Raw genomic sequence first — 27,961 nt, 5'->3', positions numbered from 1 at the left:
CGACTAAGCGAACGTCAAACATGATCTCAAATGTCAAGGTTCATTTATGGATCCAATTTTTGAATTAAAGTTTTAATATGATATATCCGTTATTTGAGCGGGAAAAAATGCTAAAGTAGTTGCAGTAACATGCTCTTTCGTGATATTAAATGAAAACAAGATTTCATTAAACATTTTAGGACCCTATTGTTGATGTGTTCAGGGGGCATTTGCCCTCCTAAGAATTTTGCGCGCGCGCTGACTATGAAATAATACAGCATAACATGTAGAAAACTACATTTCACGGTCTCCTCTTTGGTTTTACACTAATAGGCAAATTTAATGCGCCACCAGCATAGAGGTCGCTAGGTAAGAAGGAGAGAAATGTCATTGAAAATGTTTGTTTACGCCCAAAATTCAATTTTTGGACCCAAAAATTAGCTCATAATCAATTAATTATTAAACTTTTTTCCATTGGCATAATCATTTTGACCCTTTATTCTTGCGATACGCATGATTTCTCAACAAATTTAGCCACAAACACAGAATCCGGATGTTTATAACCTATGTAGCCAAACACCAATTTTCCAATTTTATCCCACAAATCGTACATGAGCACTGACCGGATCTGTACATTTTGGAAGGAAAAAAAGTTTATCATGTTTTTCAATGCTCTCTGATCGTCTACAACATAACTATTCCGAGAAAAAGTGTAATATGTGTGCTCCTTCCTATGCTGCACACGGTGCGTTCTCAACCCAACCTCTTTTATGACGGTTCTCCTACTAGTCACCAGATGTCGAAGTGATCGTTCAGCTTTGAAAATATTAGCCTATGGCACTATCGCAATCACTTGGGCATTATAGAACATCAGTACGCATCGGATACGTGCAGTTTTTTTTTTTATGCTGACGTGATAAAAAAGTAAATGCAAGAATTAGAAATTCATCTTCAAATAACATGTTGATGGTATTTTGTGTTAATTTGCTTGCACTGTGGTTAAAATTTTCTGAATCGACAACGTTTTCGAATTGGACCAGAAAAAAATTAAATTTGACAGTTCATTGATTATTTGGAGGGGAAAAAATTCCAAACTGTTAAATTTAAGTTCGGACTAATTTTAATAAGGGCTCATTCATTTATTTCATAACGCTGAAATTGGCCTTTTTGGACACCCACCCACCCCCTTGTAACGCTTTTTGTATGAATATTATTCAATTTTCTTATGGGCCGTAACATCGTTGGGACACCCACCCACCCCCTCTAGCGTTATGAAATTTGTGAATGGGCCCTAACGCAATTGAGACAGACCCTCAGGGCTCGTTATGTGAGAGGACAGAAAGAGAAACGTTACCCTATAACTACTCGAAAGCTGTCCAGAATTTCCTGGTAACTGCATACCTCCCTTATCTCTTACAGTAACGCACATTTGACAGTTCCCTTCGGCCGGCCAAAGAGCACGTTTGTTTTGTTTCACTTTCGTTTCGGCAGCCATCGAGTTCGTCGTGCGCCGCGTGTGTTAATTTTGTGCGAAAATTTTAAAAAGTTCGGAAAGTTTAGTGAGAATACCGTTGTAAAGTGTCGCGAAAATGAGCAAATTCCGTTCGAAACTGAAGAAAAAAGTCGGGGGAAAGCGGTGGTCCCGCGGTCAAGCGTCCACTTCGAATCCGGAAACTAATAAACATCGCGCAAAGGCCAAGAGCCGTTTCTTCCAGGCGAATTTGAGTTTGGCTCCGGCAGCCCAGTCGGATGGTTCCCCGGCCAGTAAACTCACCCTGGAAGCGGTGATGAAACACGAAGCCATTCAGTCATATAGTGGAGCAGGGAAGAAGGTTGATCCGACGGTGAACGATATTGCGGCCAGCATTCGGTCGTTTAGTATGCAAGATGGCCTTGATGGAGATGCAATGACCGAGTCCCAGCTGGGGGGAGGGACGTTCAAGACGTTCCAAACGTTTGCGTCGAATTTCAGCGCTTGTAGCAACATGAGCTTCAAGAAGCTGCTGAGCAACTTCCGGGCGGATTCGCAGGTGCAGAAGGATATGCTGGCCATTTTGGCGGCGCTGACGGAGGTGAGTTGGGAATTGACCTGTGCTTTATTTTAGGAATTTCTTTAGATTCTTACAAAATCTCGTCGAGGAGTTTATGCTCCTTGCTTCATGGATTTCTTCAGGAAATCCTCCCAAATTTCTACGGATTTAAACGCAATTTTTTTCAGAAATTCTTTCAATAATACTTCTTGAAAATTTTTTGAGATTGTTTCAATGATTTCTTACATAATGTATATCCTGTAATACCTGGTTTAATGTGTCGAGAAATTTCCAAAAAGTCCTAGAAATAACCTCTGAGACATGTCTGGTCGGATTCTCTGAGGGATCCATTTTACAATTTAGGAGTATTTCATGTTTTGGGTTTGGTGACTCTTTTTAGTTTCTTTCTTCAGGCAAGAGGTTTCTGAAGTTCCCATTCGTCAAGCACTTAATCGGTACCAGCCCTCTAATTTTCAAACTATGTTTCTCGTTGCAGGTGATTAAAGAGAAGGGCGGATCTCAGAGCAGTACGGAGTACTTCCTGGCTCTAATGGAAACGGTCGATGCGACCAAAGAAGAGAACGACACATTCGCGGCCGTTTCGCTGCTTTCGATGGGAATCAAGTCCGTTCCGGAGGCCGTCCTGAGGAAGAAGTTCTCCGAAACTGGACAGACACTGTTGAACCTGCTGCAGCGGTATGCCGATTCGGATAATCAGAACATGCTTCGAAGCGTTATCGGATGTTTGTCGGTTCTGCTGAGGGCGCAGGAATATTCCCAGTGGAAGTTGTCCTCGACGGTGAAGTTCTTCGACGCTATCTTGGCTTTTGTGATTCATGCCAAGCCCAAGGTTAGGAAGGCAGCTCAGCATGCTGTCGTGGCGATTATTCATGGGAGCTGCTTTATGCTTCCACCGAAGATGGAAGGCGAGCAGGACGATAAGATGGACGATGGTGAACCTCCAAAGCCGCTGGTCAAGTGCCATCCGGTCGGAGGACGAGTGGCAAAGTTCTGCGTTGGGCAGTTCAAGTCAGAAAACATTGGGAACAATCAGACACTGGTGCTGCACACCTTGGGATTGCTACACAATGCTCTGCCAGGATTCTCCAAGGACGACATCAAGTTGGTTGCGGAAAGCTTGTTGTCCATCATGACCGCTACGAATGTATTGATTAGGACAAACTGTTTCCAAACGTTCCATTCGTTGTTCTCGTCAAAGACCGAGAATTTAACGCCGGTGCTTGCTGGCAAGCTAATCGCAGCATTGTACGATTACCGTCCGGATAAGTCAGATTCCAAGCAGACGATCGCCTGGTTGACTGTCCTCAAAGAGGGGCACCTATTTTTGGGAAAATACAATCTGACCATGTGCAGTAGCGCCCTCCCTCGATTCGTCGATGTTTGCACCCAGGACTTCTGGGGATCGGACAAGATGGAAGTGGTCTCTGCGGCTTCCAATGCTCTTAAGGATATTCTCTACGAGTGCGTCCAACCTTGTTGCGAGGACGACGAAGTCGAAAAGCATCGTGTTCCTATTGAGAAGGTTCTCAAATCTATAAGCGAAGTCTTGACGTCTTCTCCATTCGGTCATGCCTCGAATCAGGTACTCATAATTCTGGCTATTGCATTTGATATTGCTGGAAAACACTTCGGACCAGTTCTTGCACCTGCCCTGAAGACTCTCGGCAACCGTTATGACCCTCAGTCATCCACCAGAATCCAGATAGAACACGCCGTCCTCCAGGCAGTCGGATCTATGGACACCGGTCTTGTGCTAGAATGCATCCCCCTAGCCGAAGCGTCCGGCAAAATCGATCTCGAGCGGACTTGGGTTCTCCCACTGCTCCGAGAAGGCCTCAACCAGTCCCGTCTGGAGATCTTCAACAACGTCATCCTGAAACTAGCCTACCAGTGCTACGTTCTTTGGAACAAATTCAAAGAATCCGACAACAAACAGCAAGCCCACATCTTCGAACTGCTCTGCTGTCAACTGTGGGGTCTCTTCCCCGGCTTCTGTCGTCGCCCTAAAGACATTCAGAACTTCCGCCTCATCGCCAAAACGTTGGGAACTGTGCTCAACGAAAATCCGGACCTTCGATCCCCCATTCTGGACGGCCTCAAAGAGCTGATCCCACACTTGGAAACCGATTCCGACAAGGCCGAAGTCGGCAAGTACGCCAAGAACTTCCTGCCCCGTCTCTTCAATATCTACACGACCAAACCGAAGGGCAGCTACGAAAACGAAGTCCGCCAAGCGGCTTTCGAAACCATCAAAGCCTTCCTCTCCGTAACTCCCCAATCGGTACTGGAAGAAATGCACACGGTCGCGCTCAACGAACTGACCACCAAGGCACCCGGAACGTTCATCTACGATATGCTGTTCGACGTGGTTGAACAGCTTTCGCTGTACCAATCGGCCGAGAAGCTGGACGACATCTACCAGCGGTACATTAGCGTCATACTGAAGCGGGATAAGTCGCAGGAAACGGTGGCCAAAACCAACGCGAATGTGCGGCGCCAGATGAAGAAGGCGTTCAAGCTGCTGAAGGAGGTTTTGGCCTCCGACAATGCCGGCTGTGTGGAGTTTGTGGAGACGAAGCGCGGGAACATTGAGAAGCTGCTGCTCGGAACGCTGCATGCCACGTTCGACGGGATTCAGGCTCCGCGGTTGGCGTAAGTATTGAATTGATTGTTTGTATTATTTTGGGGGAAGTGGGACAGCCTTTGTTCCTAATTCAAGAGCTTGCAGGTCCTCCTCGAACGTCTTAGGTACCTAGATAAACGCATTCATCACCTCGAAAGAATCCCCGTCTATCGTTACACTGCTTTCTAGACGAGCACTTTCGTACTCAGTTCCGCCTACCAACATGTACTTTGTCCCTGGCAAAGTCTGGCAGCTTTTTAAATGTTCGGACGACAATGCTCATATAATCTGCAAAGCAATCAAATTGACTGGATCTATTGACAATTTTAACGTAACTTTTCGCATAACACCTTCTTGCGCAATATTGAACAACAAGCACAAAAGTCCGAAAACACAAAAGGCCGAACATACAAAAGGCCGAATCACAAAAGGCCGAATTACAAAATGTTCAATCACAAAAGGCCGAAACATACAAGAGGCTGAATCATAAAAATCCGAATCACAGAAGGACGAAACCGCATAAAGTCGAACTCTGAAAATCAATTTTACTAACTGAATAAGAGTTTATCCAGCTGAAACATGCTTATATTTTTAGGTTGTGTTACCTAAGAATGCCTGTTATTTTCTATAAATGAAACTTTTTTTCTATTTAACTTAATACCTCAGTAGTCACACTGCTCTGTTTTGTACACCACAAAAAAATCTCACGACAACTAGAATAAATACAATGCAAGTATTCTTAGTAAGCTTATGTGTTCTTTTAAGACTTTTAAGGTGAAACATCTCGGAATCCAAAGATGGCCGGCACAATGGCCGACTTGTGCCCCTACTCACGTTTTCAAAGGCAATAAACTGGAGAAATAGTAGGCAAACGTTTCTGATCATCTTATTTAAAGCTTTCTGCTAGCATAGCATAGCATAGACTGACTGTACATGTCAATGGTTGCTACTCCGTGATTGATCGGAACTGGTAAGAATTGCACTACGATCCAAATGAATAAGGGATGGGAGTTTCCGCTTACTCTCGAAGTGCAATTTCAGCAGATCTAATATTATTGATCAATAACGGCGCCGGCCAAGTCCTTACAGTAAGTTGGGATGGGAAGGAATGTTAGGGTGTAATGATTGTTGCTTCTAGAGACCGAGAATACCTCTGCATCTCCACATTCACCACGGGAAGGGTGTTTATTAGTGAGGGAGGAAAAGATCTGGGAGTCACCTCTGGTCGGTGATGCGATCCATGGACAATTTACGACTTATATATGTGGTAACGACTCATGGAATCGATCCATAACACGCGCGCTGCGGAGGCTAACGAACCACGCTTGTGCAAAGTACAAGTAAGACTGCCTGAGTGAATCACACTGCATCCAGAACGATATCAGTCAGGTTAGTATGAGGTGGCGGAGTGAGTACAGACATTAACGCTAACTCTACCACATCCCCTCTTCTATCAAAAAAAGAAAGAGCGTTTTATAAACTATTCAACACTTTCCCATTTTTATTATTTTTTTATGACGAGTCGTTTGTAGAACTTTTTTTCAATTTGTAACAGTTAAATGCTTGATTTTACATAACAAATTTTAAATTTAAACCAACTTTTTAACTTTGCTTTTGTTTTTATCAAATAGTACTATTTACATTCCCGCTTAAAAGTCTTAGAAGTAAGATAATCGAAGTATCAAGACTTCATTTTATTTTCGATTTCTGCAATACCTCATGATTGTTCAAATCGAACCATATCCAGATTAGCAGCATGGCTCTTCACGAGACGACATTGAAGAGATTTTTGACTCATAGAAAGATCTAGGGATGCATTAGAAAGCCTTTATCATTCAAAGTAACAATCTAAGTTGATGTTTATAATAAGTTCCATAAGTCGATATAAATCAATGGGTCATCAACTTTTTCTGTGCATTATAAATATTCAAGCGTATTTATCTTCTATGTGAGCACAATTCAGCTATCAAAGAATATGAAAAATTAAACGACATGAAACTCTTTACAAAAAAAAAAAAAAAAAATTTGTTAAGTTTCCTTGATCTACATTTTCGTGACATTTCCATTGGTGTATGAGAGTATATGTAACAAAAAGCACCTTAATCCACAAATAATGCTACACTCATAGATATCGATAATTGGACAATCATTTTTTCTTAATTCTGGGGTCATATTGACCATTGAATGAATTTGTGAGTTTCATAAAACTTTTATTATATTTTTTTTTCTCTGGTGTGACAGTTGTTGTTCTTTATTTAATTGACTGTGAAATATAAATGCCTTGATCGATTTTTTTTGCAATAAATTATACTAAATAAATACGTGATGGTAACAGATTCATTTTTTTTTTAGTAATATTATGGCACAGACAGAATGTTTTTATTATTTTTTAATATGTCTGAGTCAAATTTAACTGGACGCCATTATGACAGTGTTGAATTCATAATTAATTCATAGCTTATTTTGCAATACCCTCTCTTTACTGTTTTTGAATACGCAAAACAGTTTTGTTTATGTTACAAACTCTAATGTCTAACATGTATACCTGTGTTGATCACAAATATCGTTTTCTCTGTTCTTACTGTTACTTTCTGCTGAAAGAAAAGCGTTTTTTTTTTGAAACAAGAAGTTTATGGTGTATTTTTAATCTAATATCTATAGTGGGTTTTTAATCAAATACTTCGTATCTAAAATGTCCGCCAATAATATCATACAAAATGTTTATATTCAGCTTTTACACTTATATATTGGTCGAACAATACAGCAAACTATGATTCATTAAATGTCATTCAAAATGATTCTGCTGCGACATATATTCTTTAGTATGTTCTAAAATATTCACATTTTATTGAACTATTTCAAATCAGAAGAAACTGAACATACTGATTTAAGTATTCAATATCTAAACCTAACATAAACCTTGACGCTGACTTGACAATAATCAATCGATCACAAAACTGATTGGCTTACTGTTTGATTAATTAGTTTGCCGTTAGTTATAAACAGTTGCTAAGTGTCGTCTACCTTTGGTACACTTTTATAGTACCTTGTAGTATTTCTAGCCAAAGTATTCTGCTTCTTAATTTCTGGAATGCCAGTATCGTGGTCTTTTGTTCATTGGTCCATCTAATTCAATATCCAACAACTAATATAGCCGCCTTGATGAATCAGTGTTTGTTGTAGATTGTTGAAAATTAGCATTTCTTAAGTACAGCTGGTCTAGCAATAATGGAGTAGCAACTGCGGGCGGTCAATCATGCTCATGTTGATAATTAGCATTTCTTTGATTATGAACACGTCTCACTAAACATATATAATGGATTTTACATTTTCAGAGATATATGAGAGGTACTCTTTGTTACAAAACTCGTTATACCTTCTTCGATGTACGTTGTAAATATTGCCACTGCTAACAAAACGGTTTACCCAGACAACCAGCAGTCGCATAACGGTTTACGTGAAAAATCGTTTATCTATACACATTGCATCACACTCGCACTACATAGTGGGTGAAATCGTTTGATCGATGCGTTTTCTCGCATTAAACGCTATTTTATGAGTTTATATGTACAATTCGTTTCGTCCCGTATACTTGTAAAAAGTAAGTCGGATCATTCCGTAGCAGCTGTCAAATATTTTTTGTTATGACAAATTAAGTCGTATAAGGGTGTAGATTAGTTCGCAATAAAATCTGCACACTCGCAATGCATGCTATTTTTCATCATATAATATATGTACGTATATCTCCTCCACTTTTGTACGTATAAGGCCTTTTCGCAGCATCTTATACGTGAAACTTTGCACATATAAACAACGCATAACGCAAAAGGTGATTTCATTATATGTGCATTCTGGTTGTCTGGGTAGAATACATTACTTTTTTTGACACACTTTCCAATTCACTGAATTAAAACATGAGTCAATATTTTCATATAAGCAATCTGTTTGAAAAATATATCTTATTAGTTCTATGGACTGTCTGCAATCAACAAAACCTCTTAAATGAAAAGGCGCTAGTTTGTTGGCTTTCCCTTCGATTCTGCTCTGATCGTTTGGCAATACTAATGATTTATCCATTCACAGAACTACAATTCATAACAGTTCTTGCATTACTATTACATAAACACACGATCATGCACAGTATCCTACAATCCAACATGAGAATTTCCATTTGTATACGGTAAAAATATAAACAAATGCATTATGCTGTTTCTATTGATAACCTGTTTGTCAAGCATCGAATACATTCACTTCTTCCTGCACCCAACAGCACATGTCCTCGCATTATTCAAAAGCGTCTGGTTGATTATTTTGGAGCGAACAATTAGTACTTCAATATGTATATACAGTCATCAGAATCATAAAAAAAATCATCATATCACATTTTTCTATTACCAAAAAGGCACCATTCTTTCACAGCGATCATTCGATTTTTACATAATTCTGAAGTGATAATACAATTTTTCACATCATCGAAGAGTGATCTCATCATTCAAGAGCGATTACAATTCCTTCATTATTCAAGAGCGATCAAATGACTGTTTTCACCATAAAAAACAGAGACATCAGGTTGTCGCATCATTCAAGAGCGATCATTTGAATCTTCGCCACATTTAAGAGCGACCATCTCATCTATTCACATCATCCAAGACTGATCACTAAGTTCTCGCATCATCCAAGAGCGATTATCTTCGTCACAACTATCAACGATTCTGTTTTTCTGATTTGTCTTACATCATCTAAGGGTAATCATTCGACTTTCGCATCATTCAAGAGCGATCTTTGAATCATCGTTTCATTTAAGCGCAATCATTTGATTCCATCACATCGTCTAAGAATATCAAGTTCTCGCATCATCCAAGAGCGATTATTGAGTCTTGGTCACGTCCATCAACATTTTTTTTATTTTTTTTTTAATTCTTTGGTCACATCATTCAAGAGTGATCATCCGACTTTCGCATCATCCAAGAGCTATCATTTGGATCCATGCATCATTTAAGAGCGTCCATCTGATTCCATCACATCATCCAAGATTGATCACCAAGTTCTCATATCATCCAAGAACAATCATTTATGTCCTCGCATCATTTAAGAGTGATTGTCTGAATTTTCACAACATCCACCAATGGTCACCTGACTTTTTTCACTATTCAAGATTTTTCAACTACTTCTTCGCATCATTCAAGAGCGATTAACATTGTCTTTGCAACATGCAATGTCGATCGATCAACTTTTCATATCATATTTTGTCATTGGCTTTCGGCCTTCCCACTCTTTACAGCACTTAGGAACGATTATCAAATTTGTCGCAGTATAAATAAAACCTTCATTTTTTCTTTGCGGCATCCAGCAATCACTTTAAGGGTTTTCAATTACTCAACTGCTGATAGCTCATGTACTAGAACTATCAATTTCACTTGCGAGCTCTCAATATCGTTTTGACTTGACAACCTACAACTGTGATGCGAAATCGCACTCTAGATCATAATCATTGCAGAATGAGTGGTCACGTGGTAATTATCCAAGCAATTAATGTTTTCCAGTGACCAACACATAGTTCCTACCTGGGAGGGAGGCACAGATACTACACACGAAATAAATACAACGTTTGTTTGAACTGCAAGATAACTCCAGCTTGCCAACAACAATCAAGGCAGGCTTGGGGAAAATCGCTAGTTTTCCTTTGTTGTGCACTTTCGAGCTTTCCTGACAAACATGGAAAAAGGGCCACAGTTTTCTATGCACTAAATATTCATTTTCATTGGAAAAAATAAACGATGCGTTTTTCAATGCTTTATATTCAATCAGGTTGAAAGGTGCTCACGTGACATTACTTGCATTGTGTGCATGAATTGATTTTCATTCAATTTTTGTCACTTTTGATGAAATGCAAAAATGTGTTTTAATCAGTTACGCGCTTTTTCCATGTTAGTCCAATGTTTAAGATCTGAGCTCACAGTGACACTTCGTGACAGCGAAATCCCGGCTCACTATGACGTACAGAAATTTTGTATTGGTTTCTCCCTCCCAGGTTCCTACCAACCAGCAGCACTGTCAAAAATATCATACTGAAAAAAAAAAATGCAATTTTATTTGCTTCATTTAAGGCTAAACTTAACCAATCAGTGATATTCATAGTATATCGCCATCAATGCACTGGTGATGGAGTAGACATTATGATGTTGATGTGATATAGAATGATCCAAATTGAATCGCATTCGGCCTGTACAAATCAGCAAATTTTTAGTGTTGATAGTGATAGCGAGCAACACTGATTGTCACCCTTTTTTACCATTTTTCTACAAAACTTGGGAAATTTGTTGCATATTGCAGTTGGAAAATGCTCTTCGCTCTCTTATCCTTCTGTCGGCTTTCAAATTGACATCTTCGATGACCTCCATACTTCAAAGAGACTTACCTTGATTCACCACATTTTAGTTCCAAAACCATTCGAACATTTATATTCAAAACAAATCACATACCTATCATAATCAATACTATACCACTTTCTTCGATACACACGGTGCGCTTTGTCTTTCACTTCCAAATCCGAGCGCGACCTTGAACATTTGCAGCAGCGGTTGGGACAATGAAAGCGAAACAAAAAAAAACTATCGGTTCACAAAGCGGCTGCTGTTCTTCCGAGGTCAAACGCAGCGGTGCTTTTTCAAATTCCCGTACTGCTCACCTTCACATTTCATTTTTTTTTCTGGGGATCTCCTTTCGACCGCCTGTTACGAAATTTATCACTCGACAATCACGGCAAATAATTTACTTTCACAACTGACAGAAAGCCACTTCATTTAAACAATTATCTTATCAGCAATTCACTTGAACACATTTTCTTTTGAATATACTTCTACTATTTCGATCTAAAGAACACTATAAACATCTTATGTTCAAAATTATTATTATTTTTCCAATACGGATTTTGTTTATCCCATCCTCGTCGCCATTATGTGGTAACGACTCATGGAATCGATCCATAACACGCGCGCTGCGGAGGCTAACGAACCACGCTTGTGCAAAGTACAAGTAAGACTGCCTGAGTGAATCACACTGCATCCAGAACGATATCAGTCAGGTTAGTATGAGGTGGCGGAGTGAGTACAGACATTAACGCTAACTCTACCACAATATATAAAGCTAGTTTTGTATTTTTGTCTCGACAAGTTTTTGGTAGGAGGTTTAAAAAAACGTCAACATCTATAATGTCGAACAATTCAAAAGACGTTTTTGTTAATGACGAAAACTGAAAATTACATGTATATATTTTAAATTATATGAAACAGGAATAATGCCGACACTTGTAGTGACGAACCATACATAGTTTGTTTAAAAATTACATATGAGTATTACTGTGCATTTTGTCTCGATATGGTAGAAGTTTTAGAAAATACGTCAACATTCACAATGTCGAACAATTCAAAAGATAATTTTTAATAATGTCAAAAAGAGAAAAATATATGTATATTGAAATTGTATAAGAAAAAAGCATAATGCCGACACTTATAGTGACGAACCATACAAAGTTTGTTTTAATATTACATAAAAGTTACGCTTTCAAGAAAGATTGTGTTATCATAAGCATGGTAATCCATTCTCGACTGAACACAAAACTGACACTGACAGCAAAACTTCTTGGCGTCCCGAAAACAAACCGTCTAACCCAGCAAAACGCTCCGAAAAAGGAAAAAAAAAAACCGGCGACGAAAACACGCGCGAAACCATGAGCAAAATCTATCGGACGACGCAAAACCGAACTGTTCTGCTTGGACTTCACGAAGCACCCAGCAAGACGCTCCAAAACAGGAAAAAAATCTCCGGCGACGAAAACACGCGCGTACCCGGGAGCAAGATCTATCGGACGACGCCCCTAAGCGTAACTGGACTCCCCAAGCACTTAAACTTGGGTGGTAAGTCCAACGTCTACGCCAGTGAAAACGTTGACCTACCATTGAGTAGGCAACAACACAATAACTGGGCACCCTAAGCACCCAAAACTCAGGTGGTAAGTCCCACGTCTGCGGCCGTATCAACATACTGAAAAACACACAACTACTGTCGTAATCTTCTGCGCCTATGACCTCCGTGCTATTCAGGTGTTCGTCGTAGTGCTGCTTCCACTTTCAGATCACCCTACATATTCCATTCACCTACATGGATTTAATCATTGTTTGCGCTTATTCCAATGCCTATAATAATTCTTACTTTAACTTTTTTTAATTTAACAGCTGTCTCAAACTGCTCATCGAGAAAAATCCGGAGGTCAAGCTGACCAACAAGATCATAACACGAACCGTTCCGGAGGCGGTTGCTTCCTACTCGGTAGAAGCCGTCAAGCACGAAAACCTCTCAAACGATTTGATCGAACTGATTGGCAATATGTTCAATGTAAGTAGCATAAGGTGCTTTTCTGTCTTCATACTTACTATTTTACCAATCGAACCATTCGCAGACCGAGGGCAAAATCAAGGACTTTGAGAATCTGATCATCGCCGGATTGGTCGGCGATACCACCCTCGTCACCAACACCATTTGGGTGTTGAAGAACGTCCTGCAAACGTTCACCGGTGCGATGACGGTGGACTCGCTGCGCTTCATGTTGGAACAGGTGCTGACCATCATGGTGGGAAACAATCGCTCTGAAGTGGATGCCGCAATCAACTTCCTGCTGCTGTACATCAAGATCCTACCGGTGCCGCTGGTCACCAATGATCTGCCGTTGATTGTGAGTATAGATTATGCCTCTCAAATTGCAGGAATGGTGAAGGGTTTCATTTTTGAGCCTTGGTCACTACTTATGATGCGTCTATTTTAAGACACTCATCCGCTACTAGCCCTGAAGTTAAGATTTCCATAGAACTCATAATAATTACGATCTTTCAGACCAAAGCCCTTTCTCAAATGGTTCCGGATACGAAGCGACACTGTCGGTTGCTGGTCGGATACACGCTGAAGCGACTATGCAAACGATTCGGACCGGAGGAGATCGTCAAGTTGGTGCCCGGAAACGACGAAGTCACGCACAAGCGGTTGAAGAAGATTCGCAAGGAACTGGCCCGGGCCAAGCGGAACAAACTGGCCGATCAGAAGAAGAACAAAAAGGGTGCTGTCGAGGAGGAGGACGATGATGAAGACGAAGACTTGGCGGGTCACTTGGAGAAGAAGAGTTTGACGATCGACGATATTCTGGAGGACTCGGAGTCGGATTCCGATTCGGGCGTGGAGGACGAGAAGAGGGCCAAGAAAAAGATGGACACCTACATCAAGGAGTCGCCGGAGAGCATCGTCGATCTGGCGGATTTGGATGCGATCAGCAAGATTACAAGTAAGTTGATATAGTTACGATTTACGATTATACCAAATGGCGATTATGCCGAACGACTGTATGTCAAACGGCATTATTCCATATGGCACTATGCCAAACGGACTAGACCCCTTTATTTTTTAAAACTTTTATATTGCTTTTAAATCCATTCTTTAAATTGATGTAAAATCTCATTTCTACCTTTATTTTGTGAAATAAAAAATAGTTTTTCTCAGTAGTGCTACTGTAGGAACAAAAGGTACAAAATCGAGCTGGGAATTAATGATGCTTACATAAATAGCTCTGACATTCATATAAAAAAAAAAAATATTCTGCTACGATATATAGCAAAACGGCCATGAAAAGCTACTAGTGCGACTGTCTACCAAGGGTATACCGACCCTATTCGACTTAGTTGTTACTACAAGAAAAGTATCCGAATGTTATAGTTATCGGTTTACTTAAAAACACATATTCTGCGTTCAGATATGCATCAAATTAGCATATGTTCAACATATAGGAAACTTAATAATTTGGGAAACACAGATCTATACGCCTTCCAGGAATCTTCTAATGCTAACATCCCTTTGCAGCATCTCAACCGATCGACCACTCACAGCCGGGGCCATCGCAGCCTAGAAAGAAGAAGGATGTCAACCGAGGATTTGCGACATCCTCGGACGGTCGGTTAATCATCGAGGACATCGAGGATTACTCCGACTCCGATGAGGATCCGGACGAGAACGTTGGCTACAAGGACAAAGCCAAGAAGCGAGTGTACGACGAAGAGGAAAGCGATTCGGATGCCGAGCGAGGAGAGGCAACCGGAGCGGAAGCAGATGGACCTTCGTCTCGCAAGCGAAAGGCCATGGAAGCGATGAGTATGCGGTCGGGTATGAGTGCCAGCAGCAGTCGATACGTGGCCGGTGGAAAGGGTATCCATCGACCGGTAGCCGCGTCGGTCAAGTCTGGCTACAGTAGCAAATCGACCAAGTCCAACAAGAGCGCCAAGACTTATGCCTCCACTGGAACCGAGTACAAATCCAAGAAGGCACAGGGTGATATGCTGAAGAAGGGCAAACATGAGCCGTATGCTTATGTGCCTCTGAGCAGGAACTCACTGAACAGACGGTAAGTTGGACGGAGTAAGGGTTGAACAATTTGGGAGTAGCTAACAATGTTCTTTCTTTCTCTAGAAAACGGGCGAAGAACGCCGGTCAGTTCAAGAGTATTGTGAAAGGAGCCCGGAAGGGTGCGGCAGCAGGAGCAAAGAACCGAATGGTGAGCAAAGCTGGTTCCAAGCGTAAGTAAGCACTGAATATGTAACGGTATAAGGTAGGGAATTTCTTTCTGCAATCCTCAAACCACATGTTGATTCAAGTAACTGAATTTTATCGTTGCTATCTACTAATGGAGCAGAGTTTGGGTCTCAATCAGAAGAGAAGATGATTCCGAGTGTAAATAAACAGTTTCTATATTATCTAGCTGAGGAAGTTGGTCCTGGTAGTCCGAAAGCCCTTCGATATCTGGGGTTTCATAGTCTCTAGAACTGTCGCTCTATGTGGGTTCGTTTCCATTCGCCATCCGGATCGGCTGTGACCATGGTGTCTTCAATGAAATCCATGTGGTTTTCGTGGTCAATTAGGATAACGGTTCGGGTGCGGCTACCGTAGCCCGACTCCGGGAACCGAACGTTGATGCTGGCCAGCTTTTCCGTGAACTGTGGCACGCGACGGGACAATTCTTTGTCCGGGAAGTGACTGTTGGAGATGGTAAAAAAATATTTGATTAGTCATTCATCATTATCACCATGTTCACTCAAAATTACTAGGTAACTAATATACACGAATCGAGGTGAAATAGTATAGAAGCCTTGAGAGCAAGAAAGGCAATTTTTAACAATGTAAATTGTTTCGAATCATAAGGTAGTAGCAGCACTTTGAGGAACACTTGAATCACATTCAGAGCATAGTCAGTAAGAGGATAGCGCAGGAAAAATGTTGACGTTGGTTCAGCAGACGATGGCAATCAAACCTCCTACCATTTGAAGGAAGTTAAGAATGCAATTCAACAACTCAAGAGCATTAACCCTGTAATACCCAACCCCGCCTTTAGACGGGGTACACTTTGGAATTTTGTGTATTTTTTCGTAGCTCAGGAATCAAAATGATTTGATTTTTGGCTTAAACCTTGACTTATTACACGCATATAAGAAAATTTTTTTGTGACTTTTGAAACTTTTTTGTATTTTTGAAAATTGTTTGAAAAATTGTATTCTTATATAACCTACAAATGCATGGGGTTCATTTAACGTGTAATATAAAAACCGTATCTTTTATATTTTCCTGCTATCAACCTATCAAAGAAGAACAGCTTGGTGGTATTAAAATAATTTCAAACCTGTTTTTTTCGTTAATTACACGGAAAATAAAAATATTACCAAAAAATATTAAAAATTTAATGTTTATTTATTTATTATTGCCAAAAATCAGTAACTAAAAGGCTTCAACAAAAAATGAAAAAGGATAGGGATGCTCAAAAATAAAAATTATAAAAATCAAAAACAAAAAATCATAGATTTGCGAATAAAAATAAATCTTTGTCCAAAACGTGTTTAGAACAATTTCAGATAACTAAAAATGATATTTAGATTGAAAATAAAAAATTGGATATTATAGGGTTGAACCAGCTCGCAAGGATGATAATAAAACTGAATTCATTAAGATGGATCTGGAAAAGCTGGCCACTCGTTTGCACCGGCTGATAGACAAAATCTAAAAACAGCACAGTCATCGAAACACTCTTATATAGGGTGCAGAGCTATTTGGGCACTTCCATGAATCACTTTGGCATGTGGGGTTTTTGTCTGAAACTTTGCAATACGAAGTGCAAAGTACGATGCATATTGTAGCCAAATTAAGAGCTTTGTAGCTTTCAAAAAATCCCACTGCGGAGTGAATCATGGAAGTGCCCAAATAGCTCTACACCTTATATAAGACTGTTTCGGGGTGACAGTGCTGTTTCTCAGATTCTGAATATCAGCCGGTGCAAAGAGCTAAGTGCTAAAGTGCTAAGAATAGGATCCGGCTCCCCACAACGCATATAACGTCCCAAAATGCCCTTTACCGAGTACGCGCAGAACTTTTTTATTTCTTACCCTGAAGACTTCCGGTTCGTTGCAGAATCTTGTCTATTGATATAGGAATATTCAAGTCACTAACGAAATAAATTCATCTTACATTGCACCCTTTGGTCAAAAATGTGGTGTGCTCATTTATGTATTTGGTCGTTTTTCTCCGTGCAAACTTCAAGCTCGTTTAGCCCTCTCTTTGACTTGGAGTTCACAGAATCTGTTCAAACTTACATAATAGCTTCTATGGAACTGTATGAACGAATTCGGGGTGTAACTTAAGATTTATAGAGCTTGATTGTTTTTTTTTTTTAATAAAAATGGCCCACTTTAATGCAGAACTCTATGCAAAACCTGTAACATCCATTATTCCTACAAAAAAATAATTGACGGCAGTTCAATTTGGAGGTCTTACGCAGAGAACACGAAAAACAGTTCTCAGTCAAGACAATCTCAATTAATCTCAAAGCTAATCTACTTAAATTTTTGAAAGATGTGTGACACGATATAGTAAAAGATCTCGTATTGCACCCTCATTTCTGTTTACGGCGGATCCAAGTTTGGTTCGAATTCTATTCGTTCGAATCGTTGGCCCACTTGATTTTGCTGGCGTTGGCGTAAACGGGAATGCAAAACGGTTGTCGATCGAAAGAACATTAGAAAGTAAACAAAAAATACTTTTGTATGGTAGTGTATAACCTGTATAACAGTACCGTCAGTGCACCAGATTCCACTCATTTAAGGAAAGTTATGTGTTCAAATGTTGAGCATAAGCATTAATGACCGTACTATTCGTAGTTGCTACTCCGTTATTGACAAGAATCATCGAAATTGTACAGGGAACCAACAGATGTAGCTTGGGAGTATCATACCATCTTCATTGTACATTTTCGAGGACTCTGAAATTAGTAATGTCAATAACGGCGCCGGCCACGTCCTTACGGTCATCGGGGAAGGGAAAGAATGTTAGTGTGACATCCATTGTTACTAAAGACCGAGTATACCTCTGCATCTTCATGGTTGCCACGGGAAGGAATTTTGTTAGTGGGAGGGCTTCAAAGCTACATGATCAGGATTCACCTTGGTAAGTGATGCGATTCATGTAACCTCTGTTTAAAAAGTTATCTATCAATGCGTCGACATCTTACACATCGAACTATTCAAAGGTTTCAATCTCGAAATTTTATAAAATATGAATAAGCGCTTATATCAACAATTTAAGTTGCGAACTATTCATAGTTTGTTCAACAAATTCATAAAAAATACATGTTATGATACAAATGTGTTATTACAAGCATGAAACGAGCTCACCAATTGGTAATCCATCCTCGACTGAACAGTTACAATCGCAGCGTCAACACGTATAAGCAGGAATATAAAATAACCCCGATGGCGCGCGAATGAAGTGCTAACTGAAAATAAAACCCTCTGAACGCGAAAATGAATCGGACAGCTTGGGTCTTCGCAAAGCACTGGGCAAACGAACGAAGCCAGCGAAAAACACTTCGAGCGCGCGAAAATGAATCGGACTGCTCGGGTCTTCGCAAAGCACTCGGAATGTTATGTGTTCAAATGTTTATTATAAAATAACTATTGTTTCGATGAATAATATTTTTATGTCACAATGTAGCTCCAAGTGTAGGTTATCAGCGGCGAAAAAAAAAAATAAAAAAAATTTCATAAAACATTATTTAATTGCATTCTAAGTGTTCCTATTTCCGCTCATGGTAAACAGATTTCGTGACAAACTGTGCATTATGTCGAATTTATTTATATAAGTATAAATATATTTTATGGTCAAACCATAGCTACTACTGCAATAAACAAGGCTGTATTTTTTTTTTGTTGGGGGTTGAAACTACTGCGTCCATTATTTAGAACTATTGTAGTATGTCCCAGTTTACTGTACATGTCACGCTAGACGATCAGCTGCTTACCATGACACGTTCCCAATCAGGTATGATATGGTTTATGAAACCAATCACCTTTCTCGGATCAGCAGACCAGATCTCACTGGGCTGTAAACAGCCGCTATCGAGAATCTTTGATCTGCGCCTGTATAATGCACCACAACTGCAAAGCAGATGTTCCGAGGTTTCACTTTCAATATTACAAAAGCGACAAATATCATTCTGAACCTGGGCAATGTTCTTCAAATGATATTTGCTCGGACAGTGCCCAGTTACTAGGCCAGTGTATGTAAAAAGAGCCCTCTTGTTGAGCTCTAAAATCTTTTTAGTTTTATTTGCGTTTGGAGCAGTGTTGTGAAAAACTCAATTTCTCACAACTCACTCTTGAGATTTTTCATGCGTGAGTTGTCAATCATGCAACTCAGCAGTCAAAAAATCATGGATGAGTTGGCTCACCTTTTTAACTCATTGTCTCGTATTTCCACAGTTTACTCCCACACGGCAATAATTTCTTGTTAGTCTGGTAAAATTATGTTAATCCTTTCTAACGTAAACAACAACATTCGAGTTTCACGAGTTTTTGCCGGGTTTTGCGACTGAATCATTTTTTACGGTTTGAGTTGATTGAGTTGATTTTGCATCATAATCTCAAGCGTGAGATTTGCAAAGCAGATCTCTAATGAGTTTGCTCTCACGGGAGAGCGTATTGATTGAGATTTTGAGTGTGAGTCTATCAACACTGGTTTGGAGTTATAAATCTTTTAGACTGGCTACACTTTTTGACATCCATCCAGTTGGTCATCACCTTTTGTTCTTCCCAGCACTTAAGCTCCATTTTTACTGCACAGTTTGGTATACCACAGAATGGTTCCGGGCCAACAAACTGTGAATTTGAGCCCCGTTTTGCAAGATCATCTGCCTTTTCATTCCCTTCAATGCCACAGTGTCCTGGAACCCAGTACAAATTTACCGAGTTTGATTCACATAACTGTCGCAACGATGGAATACATTCCCAGACGATTTTCGATGTACATTTAAATGCACTTAATGCGTTTAGAGCTGCTTGACTATCAGAGAAAATACATATATTTGCATATCTGTATTTTCTTTTCAGACAGACATTCACACATTCAAGTATTGCAAAAATCTCAGCTTGAAACACTGTTGGCCAATGTCCCATTGCAACTGAAATATTTACCCCGGGTCCAAAGATCCCAGCCCCTGTATTTTTTCCAATTTTTGAGCCGTCAGTAAAGAATATGATTGAGCCTTCACGAACCGTGGGACCTCCGACATCCCAACTTGTACGCGTCATTTCGCTTACCTTGTAGAGAAAATCATAGTTGTCCTCAGGTCTCATCCAGTCTCCGTTCATACTCATCACCGGTCCTCTTTTAAAGTGTTGCAAAATGCTCAAGTGGCCAATAAGATCACCTGGCAAAACATTTTTAGACCTCTTAAGCCTTAGAGCACTTCTTTCCGCTTCTAATTGCACATATTCGTGCAAAGGCAGCAGATTGAGAATAGCATCTAACGCTTTCGATGGAGTGCTGCGCATTGCTCCCGTTATAGCAATGCACGCAAGTCTTTGAAGCTTAGCTAGTTTCATTCCTGCAGTAGCCTCCCTGGTTTTAGGCCACCACACTAATGAAGCGTAGGTAATTTTTGGTCGTATAATAGATGTGTAAATCCACATAATCATTTTTGGCCTCAAGCCCCACTTCCTCCCGACAGTTTTGGAGCATAACCATAATGCGTTGATCGCTTTTTTAATCGTAGAGTCAAGATGCGCGTTCCAGCTAAGCTTGGCATCTAAGATTACTCCCAAGTATTTTACCTGACTGCTAACTTGACTTTCAACTTCTCCAATCTTAAAAGATTTTAAGTTGACTTTCCTCTTTTTAGTGAATGGGACAATCACGATTTTTGACGGGTTAATGCTTAGACCCTCCTTTATACACCATGATTGGGTATACTTTAGGGCCTGCTGCATTCTTTCCGATACTATGTTGTCAAACTTTCCTCTTACTACGATGACTATATCATCCGCAAAGCCTACAACCTTTAGCTTCTAAGCTTCTGAGAAGGTCGTCTACAACCAAAGACCATAAAAGTGGCGAAAGTACTCCACCTTGCGGACATCCTTTCGTCGCCCTTATGGTTACAGACGAACCACACAGTTCTGAAGTGATTTCTCTTTTTGCAAGCTTTTTATTCTTTTGTTCTTTTTATTGAAGAATATGAAGTGTTGTCAAAAGCACCTTCAATGTCCAAGAAAGAACAGAGTGCGATTTCCTTCACTGAAAGAGATCTTTCGACTTTATCTACCAGCGTATGAAGCGCTGTGACTGTCGACTTTCCAGCTTGTTACGCATACTGATATTTAGACAATGGATATGTCTGCATGTAAGTTGAGTTAACGTAATCCTTCAATACTTTTTCCATAGTTTTCAACAGAACTGATGACAAACTAATGGGTCTAAAAGATTTTGGGTTCGTTTTATCTCGTTTCCCAGGTGTAGGTATGAATATGACTCTTACCAACCTCCATTTTGATGGAATACAGTTCAATCTTAAACTTGCCTTGAAAATCTTCATAAGGGACGGAATCAGAACCGCTTCTCGGTTTTGAAGTAGTGCTGAAAATATTCCGTCCACACCTGCAGATTTATAAGGCTGGAAGGATCTCACTGCATTTTCCACTCTTGCAAACGTAAAGATTTTATCAGCTTTATCTGGTGTTGGATTTTCTATACTGCAGACCTCCGGTATGGTCTGCATAGAGCATCCTTGCACTCCAGTATACAAGGCTGTATACTAAAATCGCCATTTCTTTAAAATTTTGTTTATTTTATTTTTGCATGAGCGGAACACACAAAAATACCTAGTGATCCAATAACCGCTCACGAGGTCTTGTGGGTTTAATATAAATAATTATTTTCTCAAATGAAAATAATGTCAGACGACTTCATTTGAAAGTTGATAATATTTCTAGAATATATCCGTGAGAAAAATGGTTCAATAATTCGATATCCGCTGGGAAAATCATGTCATTACTACAAAATCTAAGTTATGGGTCACATAATGCTAAAGTTTGTGTGAATGAAAAACTGAAATTTTCAATTTTGCTTTAAGCACTCATCTTTTGGAAATTATCGGATATCGGTTCAGTACCGATAATGTCAAATCCGATATATCGCCGATACCGATATAGAATCAATATGATATCGTCGATACCGATAAAAGCTCTTGGTGCACAGCCCTGGGACAAACGGTTGTGAGCGAGCTTGCTTTGTTGTTTGTTTTTCATCTGTTTTGATGACAATTTGATTCACTGTTCAAAACTATTGAAGGAATCATTGTGTATGCTTGTAGATCTGAAGATCGATACTTTAAGAAGTTTTTGGATAAACTGGACTGCCGTGAATCGCAAGTCAGTCCCATCTCCCATCTGCATTTTCGTCAAAATTGAGTTGAGTTCAGTTTTCAACATCTCTTCCAAAGGTCCTTTCAGCTGCACTAATGAAATAATAAATTTGTTCGCAAAAATTAGGAAAAAACAGCAAGCCAAATTGTCCCATAATGAAAAGTAACCGCATATCAGTCCCACTACAGACTTTCGCACCGTGGAACACAAAAATGTTACTTGTTTTGATCATCTTTACATTTTTCTAGGAAAGATATCGTTGTGAAAAGCAAGTTGTGAAAGTTTCATTTAAGATTGGAAAATGTTCCAATCCTCTAGAATTTTTTGAATATTCGTATGGACAACGAGTTTGGAAACTTCACAGCCCATTTTCTCAATGCCTACTTTTTTACAGATGGGACTGACTTGCGATTCACGGCAGTGGAGCCCCAACAAACATTTTGCAGTAAACATTCTCGAAGCTACTGCTAACATACTGCTTTATGCTGAGTAAATGGGCTGTACATACGAACGATAGCTTTAATGCGATTCTTTTGTCAACAAATCTGGCGAATCTACAATATTATGGACATTTTTACAGTAGGGTAAGGTGGGACAAGATGCACAAGTAACATTAGTAGCTGAATAAGAGCTGAACCAGCCGAAATATGTTTAGACTCATTTAGACTATTTAGACTCAGTTTTTCGCTTTAGACATGATTTTTATCTGTTACTTTCACCTTACCGTAGATGAATTGGAAGCATACCTTCAAATTTTATCATGCGGACGATGAGTTCAATATCTGTGTGATGATAGCTTCTAAAACACCAACGATGGCGACGGATTCTTCACAGGCCTTGTCTCCAGCATACGCCCATATCAAATGATAGAATTGGTTCATACGTGGGTAATTGGAGACTTAAACATATTTTCGAAAAAAACGGCTCATTTTGGAGAGCTTTGATTGAAGCTTCATATAAGTGTGATAAGCGACTCCGTTTTGCTCAAAACCTATGAGCTAGTATTGATATAAGTTGTCTCTAACCGAAGGAACAAATTTCACCCTCAAAAATCTGTTATAGGCCTCCGTTTTTTTTTTATTCAACCTTAACAAAAAATAAAGGTATATCCAACCTATAAGACGCAAATGCCCTCAAAACTATGACCCTGGCAAAATATTTTATTGTGATCATGAAGAACACGTTCTCTAAGAACTCCTCCATCCTCTGATACCAAACAAACTAAAATTTTCAGCAATAAAGTGTGATTTTTGCAGGTGGAAAGTTTATCACCAGAGTATACGACAATCAGACGCTGTTTTTAGCTTTGAGTGGACAAAACCTTTGAACTTATTTGCTTTATTATATTATTTAGGACAGTAAGAAAAATATGACAAAAATTGTCCTGGATAGCGAAGTTGTGTCAGAATATACTACAATAATCAGAAATTACATTCACTATAAAAATCAGAACCAATATCTGACAGACTTGCTGAATAAATTAATAGTGAACTTTCTGCAGTAATCTACGGCTTTAGAAGAAACGTGCCTTTTGTAAGAACATCATCGAAACTCCTCAATAGTGGTTGCAGCAACTATCGTCAAATCCACCTGTTCATGAATTTCAGCAACAAATATGCGATTTATACCGTTTACTGTTTGCTTTATAATCTAAGTATGCAAAACTAGTAATTTTCAGGGTAGTATTTCGGAAAAAAACGTGAGGTTATGGGTCACGACTGAGTGATATGATTGTTTTCAATAATTCGTTTATTGAAACGTTCGGTTGAAACATAGATATTCTAAGTACGCATGGAATCATATTCTAATTCTTTATGCTCGACATTCATCTAATTTGGTTTGTGTCGAGTTCGTCAATAATCTAACTAATTTACAGAAATTTTGCCACAAATTTAGCCTGATTTTCTATTTTTCGTTTGTTTTCGGACTTTGTATTCTATCAGATGTGCATATTCTGCGCGGCGTGCGAGGTGACACGAGTCGAATGAGGTGACAATTGTTGACTTGCTCCCATTTGATATACTTTAATCGTCTCACGTCACTCGCGGTGAGAGCGACTTGTTTCGACTCACACGCCGCGCATAATAAGAACAAGAATGTTCTGAAATTGATTCACGATTTTCGCCACAATTTTGTCTACAACCAAAAAATTTCCCTCGATTCATTCCAATTTAACAAGAGTTTGTTTCTCAGAGTTCATGTAATTATTGTTTTTCGTCTGAAATCAGAAATATAAAATAGTACCTCTATCAAGCTAATGTTCTTCTCGTAAAAATAAGTGAAATCTCCAATGCGCGATCTTTTTGACCATTTATGACAATCAAGTCTTATCGTGGACACATAATTATTAGGAAAGATTAAAATAACTATAGTTCTTTAAATTGGTATAGTACACATAGAACGTAGGGAGCTGTATCTTATTCTTGGCACTTTTGATTCAATTCGGCAGTAGGGTTTTTTGTAAGCAACAATGTTCACATTTGGCCTCAATATGCGTCGTATTGAAGGTTTTCTTACTGCAAAGTTTCACACATTTCGGCCGAGAAAAGCCCCCAATGCCAAAGTGAATCATGGAAGTGCTTAAGTAGCTCTGCATCCTATTTTCATTTCTAGTCATTTTTATGACTAATATCTGTAGTTTTCAAGTCACTTTAAGGACACTTTTTAGTTAATATTTGGTCACTATTTGATCGTGTTGGTCACTAAAGTCACTATTATTTTGCTGTCTGACTGCTACCAACCCTGAGGAAGATAGTTTTGTATTGTACTATGTCTCCATAATTATTAACAGATTTTTTTAACGTACTGCACATCGTGAAAGTATTCAAATGCGTAAGTTATTGTGCCATTTGAATGAAAAAAAAGTATATAGTTTTATATACGAAATCCAGTATGAATAAAATCTATACTTGTTGGGGCAAGTGTGCCACCTATATGGTAAACGAAGATTGTTGAAATGAAATTTATGAAAATGTAAACATAATGAACAAAATTATAATAATAATCCAAAACGAGGCCCCAGTAGAGGTTTCAGAAGTATAGTAGGGGAATAGCTTATATTTTTGCCCCCAAAGTGATTTTTTCTCGAAACATTCAATTATGCGTGTTAAGTACCGTTTTACTTATCTGCATAACGATTTTACCATTATTTAGTGCTGATCTAGTGTAATATTTTACATACCCGTCGTAATATAAGGGTAATACATATATCGTATTGAATGGAGACAAAAATAACCATTTTAGTTAATGGTATTGACTAGTAGAGAGTTCCACATATGATGAACCTTGCTATTAAGCAGCCCCTTATGACGGTAAACTTAAAAATATTTCCTAAATTATCTATTAGCCTCTGCTTTGTAAGTAGTATTTATATGAAATAAAGAATATTTCATTAGAAGTAGAATTACATGCGATGTTCATTCGGTGGCCATATTGCCCCATATAGGTGGCGCACTTGCCCCATAGTGTTGAAAAATTGGTTATTTTAGATGATATTTGAGAAGCTCTAAAATTAAAACTTTTTGAAGTTATTTACTCTTAAAATGGCACAGTGCTTAAGAAAAGATGCGAAACTAACACAATAAGGTTAAATTGGTAGGTTTTGTAAGTTTTAGACAAAGTTAGAGAACAATTTGCTTAAGGTAGCACACTTGCCCCAAATTTCGCTACCTACACGGGAAAAAATTCTGTGGTAAAAATAACTATTTTAGCTGACTACTCCCATTCTTAAAACTACCATGGAAGTTTAGACCAATTTACTATGTTTACAGTACACATTCGAACATTTCTTCACAGACTTCCCAAGGAATTCCTCCAGAATTTTCGTTCAACTACTCAGAACTTTTTCCAATGATACACACTGATTTTTTTTCCATAGATTCCTTTAAAAAATTTCCCAAATTAGTCCTCAATGTTTTGTTACAAGATTTCCTTAGGCTGCCCAAGGAAATTTCTCAGATTTTTATTGGATTTATTTTATTATTATTTTATATATATATATATATATATATATAATATGATAAATTCTTACAAGAGAGAAGTCTTTCAAAGATCTCTGGATCTCTTCTGGACTTTGGAGAAAGTCTTGGATTCAGTCTTCAGAGTGGATTAGTCTTCAGAGAGACTAATAATGAAATAATTGGAAAATTACCCAACCAAAATATGCTAGACGATAATCGCGAGTGCAACTGTGAGGAGCTACAACAATAATTTCTGTAGAATTTTGTAGTTTTAAACACTACACAAATTTTCAAATTTAAGAATCCAAGTAGAATTTACTTCAAAAATAAGATAAGATAGAAATCTTTTAACACTTCAGTCGTCGCGCTGTTGTATTTTGTACAACACTGCTGAAAAAAGGTCGCTTTTCGTTCACAACAGCAATGTGGTGGTTTTGACGGTGACAAACCGCGCGACGACTGAAAGGTTAAAGTAATCATTTTCCATGGATAAGAGCAATCCTTAGTGGAAATTTATGAGAATCCTGGGATGCAATTCCTGAGATAATCAGTGTGGTAAATATTGAAAGATAATAATCGTAGATTAAACCTTTGTTATTTTCGTGGTAAAAATCTGTAGGAATAAGGTATCAGTTTAAATCTGGAGAAATAATTACAAGTATTTCGAAAAGAATTTTGTTGGAATTCAGTTTTTGGACTACTAATGGATTTTCTGGAGCAAATTTTGAAGGAATTTGACAAATTCCTGGGAGAATTGCTAGAGGAATCTTCATACGAATTCTTGGGGGGATCCATGGAGAAATATTTTATGTATACCTTAATACAGCTCCAAATGATTCTCTATAAGAACTCTTGAAGATAAAAATCAACTGGTGTGGCCCATTTCGCATAAGGACGTTTCGCATACGGACTTTTGGAATAATGGACGCTTCGCATAAAGCAGTTTCATACAAGAACAAGTAGAATTTTTAAAAAGGCATATAATTCTGGTTATGTGAAATGTCCATTATGCCAAACGCCTGTATGTGAAACGTCATTATGCGAAATATCCCACCCCCAAAATCAACGAACCTAAGAAGTAGGTAATATCTGGATCCTATTACATTACGAATATGGAACTATAAACTTCAGTTAGATAAGATGGTTTGCGTAGAAAAGAGATTTTAGACACCTTTCTTCACCTTTGTTTGCGTTATCGAAATATGCTTTGGTACTTTTCAAGAATATATTAAATATTTTGTACAAATATTAATTTCGATTTGGTTCAGGATATGGCTCATAATAAAATGTTTCCAAACCAGTTCATGGCTTCCTCAGGCACAAGTTATCGAGGGCCCTCTGATATTCGATGATTAACAGAACAATGTATTTTTGAATCCAAAACCACCATGTTCTGTTTAAAAGTGCTGTTCTATAGTCTTGAAATAAACGCTGTACAGTGGTACCGCCCATAGGCCATAAATCGAAAAACAAAATGTCTTGGTTGTCATTCCTTTACCTTTTCATGTATCAATTATGATCTCAATAATGTAAAAACATAAAAATTATAGACGTTCCTGTATGATATGTATA

At 38.8% G+C, this 27,961-nt stretch overlaps 2 protein-coding genes across 5 annotated transcripts in view; one reads left to right on the top strand and one right to left on the bottom strand.

Moving 5' to 3' along the window:
• Window positions 1-1,438: 1,438 nt before the first annotated feature.
• On the top strand, window positions 1,439-15,447 carry LOC5575632 (RRP12-like protein). The gene is made up of 7 exons (XM_001655723.2): window positions 1,439-2,051; window positions 2,506-4,682; window positions 12,888-13,047; window positions 13,112-13,384; window positions 13,543-13,984; window positions 14,557-15,094; window positions 15,160-15,447. The coding sequence occupies exons 1-7, from the start codon at window positions 1,569-1,571 to the stop codon at window positions 15,272-15,274; spliced, it is 4,188 nt and encodes a 1,395-aa protein (XP_001655773.1). The 5' UTR covers window positions 1,439-1,568; the 3' UTR covers window positions 15,275-15,447.
• Window positions 15,339-27,961, bottom strand: part of LOC5575629 (transport and Golgi organization protein 2) — a 208,179-nt gene continuing 195,556 nt past the window's right edge. For all 4 annotated transcript variants that reach the window (XM_021851371.1, XM_001655720.2, XM_001655722.2 and 1 more), the window contains exon 3: window positions 15,339-15,723. In XM_021851371.1, coding sequence (XP_021707063.1) covers window positions 15,507-15,723 — 217 coding nt within the window. In that variant the 3' untranslated portion in view covers window positions 15,339-15,506. The remainder of the gene's footprint in view (window positions 15,724-27,961) is intronic.

Source organism: Aedes aegypti, chromosome 3 (assembly GCF_002204515.2).
Source record: "Aedes aegypti strain LVP_AGWG chromosome 3, AaegL5.0 Primary Assembly, whole genome shotgun sequence".
Lineage (NCBI taxonomy): Eukaryota > Metazoa > Arthropoda > Insecta > Diptera > Culicidae > Aedes > Aedes aegypti.
This window is presented reverse-complemented; position numbering and strand designations above follow the sequence as displayed.